This window comes from Vicia villosa, unplaced genomic scaffold (genome assembly GCF_029867415.1).
Source record: "Vicia villosa cultivar HV-30 ecotype Madison, WI unplaced genomic scaffold, Vvil1.0 ctg.001555F_1_1, whole genome shotgun sequence".
Taxonomy (NCBI): Eukaryota; Viridiplantae; Streptophyta; class Magnoliopsida; order Fabales; family Fabaceae; genus Vicia; species Vicia villosa.
This window is the reverse complement of record NW_026705663.1, coordinates 416,484-429,274: the sequence shown is the minus strand read 5'-3', so window position 1 is coordinate 429,274 and position 12,791 is coordinate 416,484. Positions and strand designations below refer to the sequence as shown.

The 12,791-nt window shown below is 35.4% G+C and overlaps 1 protein-coding gene across 1 annotated transcript; it reads left to right on the top strand.

Moving 5' to 3' along the window:
* Nucleotides 1–7,734: 7,734 nt before the first annotated feature.
* Nucleotides 7,735–12,756, top strand: LOC131635820 (formin-like protein 3). Its single transcript, XM_058906468.1, has 6 exons — nucleotides 7,735–8,245; nucleotides 8,846–9,491; nucleotides 9,593–10,055; nucleotides 10,149–10,345; nucleotides 10,770–11,005; nucleotides 11,499–12,756. The coding sequence occupies exons 1-6, from the start codon at nucleotides 8,126–8,128 to the stop codon at nucleotides 12,402–12,404; spliced, it is 2,568 nt and encodes an 855-aa protein (XP_058762451.1). The 5' UTR covers nucleotides 7,735–8,125; the 3' UTR covers nucleotides 12,405–12,756.
* Nucleotides 12,757–12,791: the final 35 nt, after the last annotated feature.

The window sequence follows — 12,791 nt, the reverse complement described above, 5'->3', positions numbered from 1 at the left end:
CATGCATATTCTTCTCCCCCTTTGTTATTATCAAAAAGGATGGGGAAAAAGAGAAAGAGTATATGAAATATAACACAATGTGAAATACCACAAAGAAAACACAAAATGAAATACTACAAACATAACATGATTTAAACGATACGAAACGTAGTTTTTTTTTCACGATTACAACACAAACACAAATAGTCCTAAACATCACGAACATAAATGGAACATTGTCTAGAAAACATAAGTAAAAACTAATAATAGAAAGAAAACATTACATAGAAATTAAAGCACATAATTTAGTCACTTTCATCCATTTGTTCTTCATCATCATCCTCTTGTTCATCTTCTTCTTCACTTCCTTCCTCTCCCTCATAATGAGCCAAGATACGCCTTTGAGTCCGTTGAATTTCCCGCATTTGTCTTCTCATAAGGTTATGCTCATAGTTATTCTCCCGCTTGTTGTTATCAATCGATGTTTGAATAGAACAAAGCTTGGCAAACATCATATCCATTGTGTATCCACCTTCGGGAGGTTGAGGATCTTGTGGCACGGTTGGCTCAAAATCAACTTTGTAAACGAATCTACCTTCACGATCCGTAACTATTCCTGTATTTTTAAGAGCGGTAGCGGTGGTGATAGCACACTCTTGTTCATCCATATTTTTCTTTGGTTCCCGTTGGAGGAGAACACCAGCATTCCGAACAATATGAGAGATGGCCCTTGCATAAGGTAAGCCTCCTTTAAGGGAAGCCATAAGCTGCATGTGGCGCATAATTGAAAGCGCCCAATTGACTTCAATGCCACGCCTTAGAGCAAGCAAAACCATCAACTCGAACTCATTGACCCTGGAATGGTTAGAATTCTTTGGAAATAAAACATAAGCAATGATAAGATGGAGCATCCTATCACTCACCGATAAGCTTGAACCGAACATGTTAAACTTGATAGCAAGCTGTTGGCGAACTGTGTCGCGTTGAGTTGGTCGGCACATATCCACAAAAACATCAATCTTACTATACGGTTGCCAATCCTCCGGTATGTTACCTTGAAGGAGCACTAAGCCTTGAGATGGAATTCCTAACACTCTTCCAAATTCCTCAACATCTAAGCATATATCTTTATTTGAAACTTTTGACAATAATGTGAAATCATCAAATTCATCGGTCACTATCCTAAGATTGTGGTAAAACTCTCTAACCAAATCCGGATAATAATCACCATGGTCAAGCACAAAATTAGCGACCCCTGCATTAGCTAGTCTACCCGGAAAATTGAAGCTGTGATTAGGGAAATCGGGGAGTTTACCGTATTTTGCCGCAAGGAGTTTTCGACTCCGAATGTTGAATGTGAGTCTCCGACTCTTGACAGTTGGTTGGATCTCTTGAGGATCTTCACTTGTCTCTCCAATTTTGTTCTTTCCCTTTGCACTTCTTGAAACTTTGGATGCCATTGTTGAAAGGAGTTGAAAGTTAGGGTTTAAGTTGGGATTTTAGGATTTGATGAGTGGAGGAGGATTTGAGTGAATTGTGTGAAAGAGTGGAGGATTATATAGTGTTTAGAGGTAGTGGGTATTTAATTTTGATAGTTATGGTGAGATAGTGGAGCTTTGAATTGGGTTGACAATGGAGGTGGAAGGTTGAAGAAGATGAAGATGAATGTTGAATGAGAGTAAATGTGAGTGAATGAGTGTAAATGTGTGGTGTGAAGTGATATAATGTGTATTGAATAAAAATAAGATATAAAAGAAAAAATACAAAACAATACTAGCCACACATAACATTTTCGTAACAGCTAAAAGATAAGCAAGAATCTGAAAAAATGTACGTGGGAACCGGTTCGTCCCTACATGGGAACCGGTTCCTGAGAAACACAAAAAGCACGCCTCTGGAAATTAGTATGGGGAACCGGTTCGTCCCTACATGGGAACCGGTTCCTGGACTGAAAATTTCCAAAAACTTTTATTTTATGAAATATAAAGCATACATATCATACATATCTACCAAGTCATAATGAATGAACATTTATAAGGTACTTTTAACTTATAAAATTTTAGAAACGTGTACCTTTTGATGTATGAAAATGACGAATAAATTTTAAACATCACCTTCGTCTAAAATTCCAAGCTCTCGTCGAATTTTGTAAAACGATTCTTTTGGGAGAGGCTTGGTGAAAATATCCGCAAGTTGATTATGAGTATCTACAAAAGTGACTTCAAACGTTTTTATTGTCTTTCATCATTTCTTTTATTGTCTTTTTCGTTTTTATATCCGTCAAACGTTTCCCTTCCCTAGAACGTTTCCTTCCCCACATTCCCTCTATTTATTTCTCCATTTCTTTGCATTCTTCAACCAATCTTTGCGCTCTCTCTCTCTCTTTCTCTCACTTTTCTATGAATTTTTTTTGCGTAAACCCTAGTTCATTCTTCATCGATCTAGCGTTCATCATGAATCCTTCGCCTAGTTCCCTTCATCAAAACTTTAAACCAGTTGAAGAAACTAAGTCTCAAAAGTGGCCGTTCTATTTGAATAGACCGGTTGGAAGGGTTGTCTGGTTCCAGGTTGAGAAACAAATCTCGGGGATCGCTGACATTGATTTCAAGACGGATCTCTCAAGATTCCAAGAAGCCTCAAGTCAGATCTCTTCTGTGATGCTATTATCAACATTTATCCAAAGGAAGAAGACTTTCTTGAGATATTGGATGATGTTCAGGATCATGTTCTTGACTCCTATGTTAAGGGAAAGCCCCGTTTGAGACATTAGCTCTCTTCCTGTGAACTGTCCCTCACTTCCTTCCTGGATTCATGCATCTCTCCTACAGTGGAGGTTCTAGTCTGGACAGGCATGCAGAGAACGCCGCAGGGATTCATGATATGCTAGCTAAGATTATGACTAGGCTAGGGTTGTAGTCCTTAAGTCTTTGTAGTTTTCTTTGTTGATTACATCTGTGTTCTGCATACGTCTTTTGTAACCCTGTTTGTTTAATCAATGAAAAGTTTAATTCTGTTTCTTTCCTTTGTCGTTTTCTACATCTGAATCTTTTATATTCTTTTTGATGTTATGACAAAAAGGGGGAGAAAATATATGATAAATGATTTGATTAAATATTATCAGTTACCGGGTAAAAAGCCCCCACATTACTAACAGAACTTGCAAAGTTCTATGCTTTAAGTTGTGTTGTTGCAGGAATTGAAGATTCAAGATCAACATGAGAAGCAACAAGATGAATCAATCTCCTGGATTCTTGAAGCAAGCCGAGTGCTATGAAGCTTCAGAATCAGAATCAGAAGCAAGAAGGAAGAATGTTCAGATATTCTGATGATAGAATATGATCTGAAACATTATGTCTAGTTGTTCTGATACATTCTATATGGCTTATATGGCTCTGATACATATTATGTGTTCTGAAACATATTTTATGTTCTGATTCATTCATGCTGACTTTTGTCTTTTAGTTTTGTTCTGTAACATTTCAGGATGTAGAGATGCTCTGATGATGCTCTGGTACATTCAACAATGTTCTGATACAATCTAGCATGAAGTGATGTAAGAAGAAATTCAAGCTCTGAAGCTGTCCAAATGGAAGCAAGAATCAGAAGCTGTGAATGTTCTGAAGATCTAAAGAAATTAAAGTTTTGAAGCTGTCCGATGGAAGCAGAAGTCAGAAGCTGTGAATGTTCTAAAGATCAAAGAAATTCAAGTTCTGAAGCTGTCCGATGGAAGCAGGAATCAGAAGCTGTGAATGTTCTTAGGATCTAAAGAAATTCAATGTTCTGAAGCTGTCCTATGGAAGCAGAAATCAGAAGTCTTGAATGTTCTGAAGATCAAGCACATGTGAACGTCTCTACCGAAATAATCAGGGAAGTCTTTTATTATTAAAATTCTTCTAGTATTAATTTCAGGGGGAGATTATTTATCTCAGGGGGAGATTGTTAATCTCAGGGGGAGACATATTCACATGCTTATGCTATAGCTGTGTAAATTGTCTTTAGCCGTCTGCTCTTTCTGATCGCAAATTCATATCATTTATATATGTTTTTGTCATCATCAAAAAGGGGGAGATTGTTAGAACAAGATTTGTTCTGATCAATATTCTTAGTTTTGATGATAACAAGGATATGAATTTTGTGTGAGATAATGTGGTACTCTAATACATTGCAATTTCCTTTTCAGGAAATATATAAAGAGTATGCACAAATCAGCGCTCAGAAGCTTTGTCTCAGAAGGTTCAGCATGCAACATCAGAACATGGTCTGGCAAGACATCAGAAGATGGTCAAGGCAGAATCAGAACATGGGTCTATGGAAGCATCAGAAGAACTTGAGATCAGAAGCAGAAGCACTGAAGTTCTCATGGTATCACGCTCAGAAGCACTTCAAGGTCAGAAGACAAGAAGATGCTATGCACCAAGCTGTTTGACTCTGATGATATTCAAACGTTATATACATAAACGTCAGATCAGAAGAAAGTACAGGTGGCAGGCTACGCTGACTGACAAAAGGAACGTTGGAAGCTATTAAAGGCAACGTCAGTAGACACAGCGTGAACAAGGCTCGAGGTAGTTGACAAAAGCGTGAAACATTAAATGCAATGCTGTACGGAATACGCAAAGCATTAAATGCTCCCAACGGTCATCTTCTCAAGTGCCTATAAGTATGAAGTTCTGATGAGAAGCAAGGTTACCAACTCTTAACCGAATATGCTTACAATTAACTTGCTGAAACGCTGTTCAAATCAAAGCTCAGAAACTTCATCTTCATCAAAGCTCACTACATTGCTGTTGTAATATATTAGTGAGATTAAGCTTAAACGTTAAGAGAAATATCACTGTTGTGATTATAGCTTTTTAGAAGCATTGTAAAACTCTTATTTGATTACATTAATTTGTAAGTAACTAGAGTGATCAAGTGTTGATCAGGATACTCTAGGAAGTCTTAGCTTGTGTCTAAGCAGTTGTAATTAGAGTGATCACGTGGTGGTCAGGATACTCTAAGAAAGTCTTAGCTTATGTCTAAACATTTGTTCCTGGAGTGATCAAGTTGTGATCAGGATACTCTAGAAGACTTAGTCGTGGGCTAAGTGGAAAACCATTGTAATCTGTTGCGATTAGTGGATTAAATCCTCAGGTGAGGTAAATCATTCCGTGGGGGTGGACTGGAGTAGTTTAGTTAACAACGAACCAGGATAAAAATAACTGTGCAAATTGTTTTTATCGTTTGAGTTTTTAAGACTACACTTATTCAACCCCCCCCCCCCCCTTTCTAAGTGTTTTTCTATCCTTCACAAGTGCCCACCCTGGCCGGGCCCTAGCGTCGCCTATGGTTGCCACAATATATATAGGGGTGTAAGCGGATCGGTTTGGACCGGTTTTTGGTTAAAAAAAGGTCCGAGCCAATGATATTTCCATCGGTTTGGTTTGATTTGGTTTTCAACATTTTTCAAAAATGAAACTGAACCAAACTAACCGGTTTGGTTTGATTTGGTTGATCGGTTTACAATGTTTACTTTTTAAAACATTATATTCATCCGTATATTCTCCATTATCGTGTTTTTTGGTGTATTTTATACTATTAGTTTTTAAAACATTATATTCATCCATATATTTTCCAATATCGTGTTTTTTGGTGTATTTTATACTATTATTTTTTTAAATAATACATTTCATGTTATATATTTCATGCTATATTTGTTCAAACAAATTACAAGTTGCTCTTATTCCATACAAAATAGTGACATGATTTCCATTGCATCATGAAATAAGTTCACTATCAAATGTAAAATTTAACACTTAGCACCAGAAAGTTGGAAAGAGATTTAAAAGCTTAACATATAGAATATAACAAAACGAAAATTCATTAACATGTTCCACACCTCAAACACGCATCAATACTATTTTGTAACAAGATCTGAATGAATTTTGATAAAGAAAAAGAAGGAAAAAAAGGTCCAAAAATATATGAAAATTAACAAAGAGAACTTGAACACGAAGAAGACGATCATAACATATCAGAATGACGGTAGTGAAAGGAACAATAGTTGTGAGCAACAAGAGCAGCAGTTCTGTGAATGCATATTTTTTGTGACTTATGGTTTCTACTTTCTATGCTTTAGAGTTTGGTTCTAGATGCGTGTTTTGCTTAAAGGAAGGAAGTGTAAACAAAGATGGATAATGGTTGGATTGATAAAAAAAATTGAGTTTAATGATGGGTAGAATAAAATATTTAGAGCGTCATTATTTCCATTGGTTCGGTTCATCAGATTGGCGGTTCTTAAAAACTAAAACCGAGAACCGAACCAAACCACATCAATTTTTATTGGTTTGGTTCGGTTTTTGAACCAAACCAATAATAATCGGTTTAATTTTGGTTTGGTTTAGTTTAGATTGTCGGTTTAATTAGATTTTTTTTATCCGCTTACACCCCTAAGAATATATATATATATATATATATATATATATATATATATATATATATATATATATATATATATATATATATATATATATATATATATATATATATATATATAGTGGCGGAGCCAGAAATTTTAGGCAGTCTGGGCAAAAACTTTACACCATTTATTATTTATCTGTTTTAATTTTCACACCTTATTTTTACTAATTTTGCCCTTAATTTTACCCCTAATTTTATCTAAGAATCGACTATTACATTGGGGGAATACAAAGAAATAGGGGTTGAGCCCGGGCGCCTGCCCAGGCTGGCTGGGCCTTGGCTCCGCCCCTATATATATATATATATATATATATATATATATATATATATATATATATATATATATATATATATATATATATATATATATATATATATATATATATATATATATATATATATATATATATATATATATAAGGAGGGATATATTTACTCCAAGAGTAAGTTATTATCACTTACTCCACATCTTGACCATTTATTTTTTTTAATCTAATATTTAAAATTTATTAATTGGTAAAAAAAAATTCATTGACACTATTGAGTAAATAATTTCAATTTTTCTTGGAAAAGTTCATGAATTCTCGTCTGTATATATATGACAAAATTATCCTTTCAAGAATATATAGATTTAATTTGATAAAAAATAAAATTAGAATTTATATTTGTAAAATTTTAATAATTATTTTATTTTTAAATATTCTAATTTTTTATTTTATTTAATTAATTATTAATATATTTAATATCAAATTAATTTTTATTTATATTTTTTCATATTTAATTTTTTATTTTAAATTATATTTTATAGGAATAAATTAGTAAATCATTTTCTTATTCTGCCGAATTTTAACCCAGCTGATAACATTTTGTAAATGTAATAGACAATTTTTGTACAAACATTTTGTAAATGTAATAGATAGACAATTTTTGGCTTTGGCTAATATGCATAAGGATTTTCCTTATGCACCATGCAGAAGCTTATATAAGCCATTGGATTATGTTTTTAATCCAGTATTGAGTATTGAGTATTGAGTAATGAGCGGTGAGTATTAAGTATTGAGTAATAACAATTAATGTATAGAATTTGATCCAATAATCTAAGAGTCCATAATAATCTATGCACAGTAACTGCACCCACAATTTTTGTACAAAGTTCACACTTTTTATTTGTTAAACAAAGTCATGTGATATGTTTTTGACCCCCAAAAGAAAAGAAAATAAACGAAAAAAGACAAGATATGTTTTTTTTGACCAAAAAAGACATGATATGTTTGATCGCGCGGGTATACCATCTTCTCACATCATTCTCCCCACGTCCTTCCAATTCAACACACCCTTCTCTCTCTCTCTGAAACTCCTCTTCCCTCAAACAACAACAACAACAATACACAACTTCTTCAACCTCATTCATCTATTTTGTTATTATCAACAGAAATTAAAACCTACATTCCTCAACCAAACCTCATAAAACGCTCAAAAAACAAATTCACCCTTTTCATCATACTTCCGTTTCTGGTATAACCTACATTCCGTTATCAACAATAATTCACCCCTTGCTGCAAAATCTGTTGCAACAATTATAATTCCAAACCTGAAGGTGCATGCATTCGCGTGTTATATTAATATTTAAAACGAAAATTGAAGTTCATGAGATGAATAAGAGATTACACATTTTTCTTGAAGGGAAATGACAAAACCTGCTTATGTTGTTGTTTATGTCTTTCTTGTTTGCGCTATGACCAAAGGGGGTTCAGAGGGAAAGAGATGGAAACATGATGATTTTCATGCCGATCATGTTGGAGAAAAGGTATATCATAAGTTTTACTATAACCCTCTTAATTTTATTTGAATTATTTATGATTGTTTATTAATAATTTTGATTACTATTCTCAATGTGTATTGAATAGCCTCGTAAGAATTTAGCAAAATTGAGTTATAGGTATTCAAGGTTTTAGATAACGGTCGCGAATTTTTGGTCGGTATAGGTGTTGCGACACTGATTGCGGTCGTCGCGTGTGAATTAACCACAAATAATATTGGCGGCTCGTGGCAATTTTTGCGGCCGCGGACCTTTTTTTAAAACCTTGGGTATTACTCTTGTAGGATTTACAACAATTATATACATATTATGTGATATGTGGTTTCCGAGTGATCGAATCTCAAACTTCCCATAACGAATTCGCATGTCTAGGTTGAATTTAGTGTGAGTTTTGTCGAGTCTACTATAATTTACCGTTATCTTGCGCTCCAAACAATTTACTGAGGATGTTGAGCATCTTGATATAATGCAAATATGCGTAGCTAAGTACAAGATTTAGTTAATCAAATGTTGAACTAGTCCAATTATGTCGGTTTTGTTATTATTTTGTTGTATGATGAATTGTGTTTGTTTGATCGGGTGACACAGGCAGAGCAGGTGTGGAGACATTGTAGAAAAGAAACGATAGAGAGGAGTTATGGTATCAAAGAATTTGAATTGCGTTTATTAGATGAGACGAGGAGAAAGAGATCGAAATATCTACCTCCCTATATGAAACAACACTTTTTGGATTGCTTAAGAAACAGAAACTATCCTATTCCTGTTTCGGAAGAGGAGGGGCATTTGTTGAAGAAGCATTATGAATCACTCTTTGGTTTAGCAGATCGACGTAGATATTTACTTTCAGAGTTACCGCATAATCAGACACCACCAAGCCCTGATTCTGTTCCATCATCCGGATCATCACCAAAACTGAAAAGTCATGTTGCAGAACAAACTACTTCTTCACCTCCAACTCCTGAGTTTCCGTATCATGATTTTACACTCCCTCCAAACGTGTTTGTGCCATTTTTATCATCACCTCCACCACCACCACTTCCACCTCGTTCTCTTCCTCCTCCTCCTTCTCCTCTTGCCAATTTTGATCAGAAGGAAATTATTATTGCTGCAGTTGCATCAGGAATTATATTCTTAATAGGCTTGTTCTTTTGCATCCGCGAGGTGAGGAAGAGGAAAAAAGTTGACAAAGATGTCAGGCCTTTACTCGTATTAAGCTCAAGTGAGATGTCTGGTGGTATGTCGATGTTTGGTTTTCTATGCTAACCTAACCTATAATAATAGTGAAACATCAAAGTTTACAAGTTTTATTCAATAAATGTTTCTTTTGTATTTCAGGTAGTTCACAACAGTCTATAAGTTTCGAAAGTAATGATATGAAAGAATATGGTATTAACTACGGAATGAATCCTTCTACTGTTACGAATTTGTCCATTAAGCAAGAAGGCAACAATGCCTCACTGGCTGAGATAACATCATCAGATGACAAAGGACAAGTACCAGTATCTCCATTAAAGCATCTTCCAGGAAGATCAGACCCTGAGGCTTCACCGCCGCCGCCTCCACTACCCGCTCTTGCACCTCGCCCTCCACCTCCTCCAAAAACGGCTCGGGCTCCACCTGCTCCTCCCAAACCATTGGACGGTCGAAACCTTAAATCACCTCTAGGACCACTTCGTACTAAGGATGATGAAGAGTCTGATACTCCAAAACCGAAATTAAAGCCATTTTTCTGGGATAAGGTTGTAGCAAATCCTGATCAAGCCATGGTCTGGCATGAGATCAGATCAGGGTCATTCCAGTAAGAAACATTTAAGTCCTGTTAAAATCATTTTTTCATGAAAGATTGTAAAATTCATCAATATGATTGCTGAACTTCATAACATTTTACCAGGTTCAGTGAAGAAAAGATAGAGTCTTTATTTGGCTGTGCCAACCAGAACAGAAATGAAAGAAAAAAAAATTCGCCATCTTTAGAACCTTCTGTCCAGTACATTCAGATTATTGAACCCAAGAAAGCACAGAATTTATCAATTCTTTTACGTGCTTTGAATGTGAGCACAAAAGAAGTTATTGGCGCCCTTAAAGAAGGTGAGTCTGTGTGTTTGCTTCTCACGATTAGAATGAAGCACATGCTACTTTAAACTATCATAAAAGAATTGTGACCAACATTGATGCTTTAACTCCAATGAAACAATTTTTTTCTCAAAGCGTATAAGTTTTTTCTCTTTCAAAGCTTATACCTACCTATTTCATGATTTTTTCTCTCCTTTATACAACAAGTTTATGATAAGATATTATGTTCCAATTTCATAGAACAGCCTCACATTAAAAAAGCATAGATTGCACTTAGAAGGATAACGGCATTTTAAAGACTCTTTCAATTATAATTCTTCTTCATCCATTTTCGCATTCAAAAATCAAAGGCGATATTTGTTTTCAGCATTTCTCTTAGATTAACATTGGCATATAACGGTATCAATGTAATTTACTTGCAATATGTTGATTCAATCAGGTAATGAGATTCCTGTTGAGCTCATCCAAACATTATTGAAGATGGCTCCAACAACAGATGAGGAATTGAAGCTAAGGTTATTCACGGGTGATGTTTCTCGACTTGGCCCTGCAGAGAGGTTTCTCAAGGCCTTGGTTGATATTCCACTGGCTTTCAAACGTCTTGAGTCACTACTGTTCATGTTTACACTTCCGGAAGAGGCTTCAAGCATTAAGGAATGCTTTAAAATATTAGAGGTGAGAATTGGATTTATTGACTTTTCTTTTTTCTTATAATTTTTGAAATACCAATCTATTTTGAATGTTATACAATTCATATATAGTTTTAGTACAGTTCTTGGATATGAGTAAAAAAGAAAAGAGTAGAAGAGAATTGAATTTGGATTCTTCTATATCATGCGAGAGAGCACAAAAAATATAATGAGAAGCATTATTGTTTGTGTAGAAACTATTAGATTTTCTTGTGTCAAAATAGGTCCAAGTTTCATAAAAAGGTTTATTAACACACTAGTTGCATTTGAGCACAGCATCAAAAACCATGTTGCCGCAATGGTTTAAAATTTTCACTTAAATTTCTACCTTTTACCTATCTTCCACTTATTTTTATGCATCCAAGACATGTTTATGCATTCAAGACATATTATTAGGGGTTGGGTACCTTGAAAAATAGAACAAATGAATAGCATAACTTGTTTGTTGTTGTTGTTGTTGTATCTTATCTTAATGGCAGGTTTCTTGCAACAAACTAAGGAAAAGCAGGCTCTTCCAAAAGCTATTAGAAGCAGTTCTAAAGACTGGAAACCGATTGAACAATGGAACTTATCGTGGTGGTGCTCAAGCATTTAGGCTTGACACACTTTTGAAACTTGCAGATGTAAAAGGAACAGACGGTAAGACCACACTGTTACACTTTGTGGTTCATGAGATTATTCGTACAGAGGGCATAAGAGCTGTAAGAACAGAAAAAGCAAGCCAAAGCCATTCTAGTATGAAAACCGATGATTTCGCCGATGAATCAAATAGGGAATCAGAAGAGCACTATCGCGACCTTGGCCTTCGAGTTGTTTCAGGTCTAATCACTGAACTAGAAGATGTGAAAAAGGCCGCAGTGATAGATGGTGATGCTCTAACATCTGCAGTGTTGAAACTTTATAATACATTGGTAAAATCTGAAGAACTATTGTATACGGATCTGAAGAATCTAGAAGAAGATAGCGAGTTTCAACATTCCCTTGCAAATTTTGTGGAGAAGGCAAGAGAGGACGTGGTATGGTTGATAGGGGAAGAGAAGAAGATAACGACCGGGGTTAAGAGTACTGCAGATTATTTTCATGGGAATGCAGGAAAAGATGAAGGGTTGCGCTTGTTTGTGATTGTACGTGATTTCTTGGTAATGTTGGACAAGGTGTGCAAAGAGGTACAAGCATCGACAACGAAGACATTAGCTCCCAAAGGTTCTCCTTCTAGCAAGAAAGAGACTCCTTCATCCTCTCCAGATAAACGTCAACAATCACTCTCTGATATGCATAGGAGACTATTTCCAGCCATAGCAGAGAGGAGAATACATGACTCTAGTTCCTCATCATCATCATCATCCTCCTCCGATGATGATGATGATAAGATGTTACCAACGTAGCTTTGATATGAAGTTATGCAAGTGAGTTTGACTTGTCAATGCGTTCTCTACTTCATCACATGGTAGATTTGACTGCCTTCAAAGTCAAGGTGAATTGGAGGGCTGGTCCCAAACTTTGCCGAAATGTATGTCATATAATGCTACAGAAGGGACGTGTATTCTGTCATTGTGACAAGTGGTGAGCAATGGAGATTACTGGATGTCAACTATATGGTGTTCCTCATCAAAATGTGAATAACAAGTGAGGTTCTCATAAACCCAAAGAAAGGGGTTGTTAGGACTTACGAAGGGGAGAGATTGGTTTTTATTGTTTCTTTTCTCCTCCATTAATTTGATTGGTGTTGTTTCGGTCCGAGTTAATGGCGAAATCGTGAAGTCAATAGAATG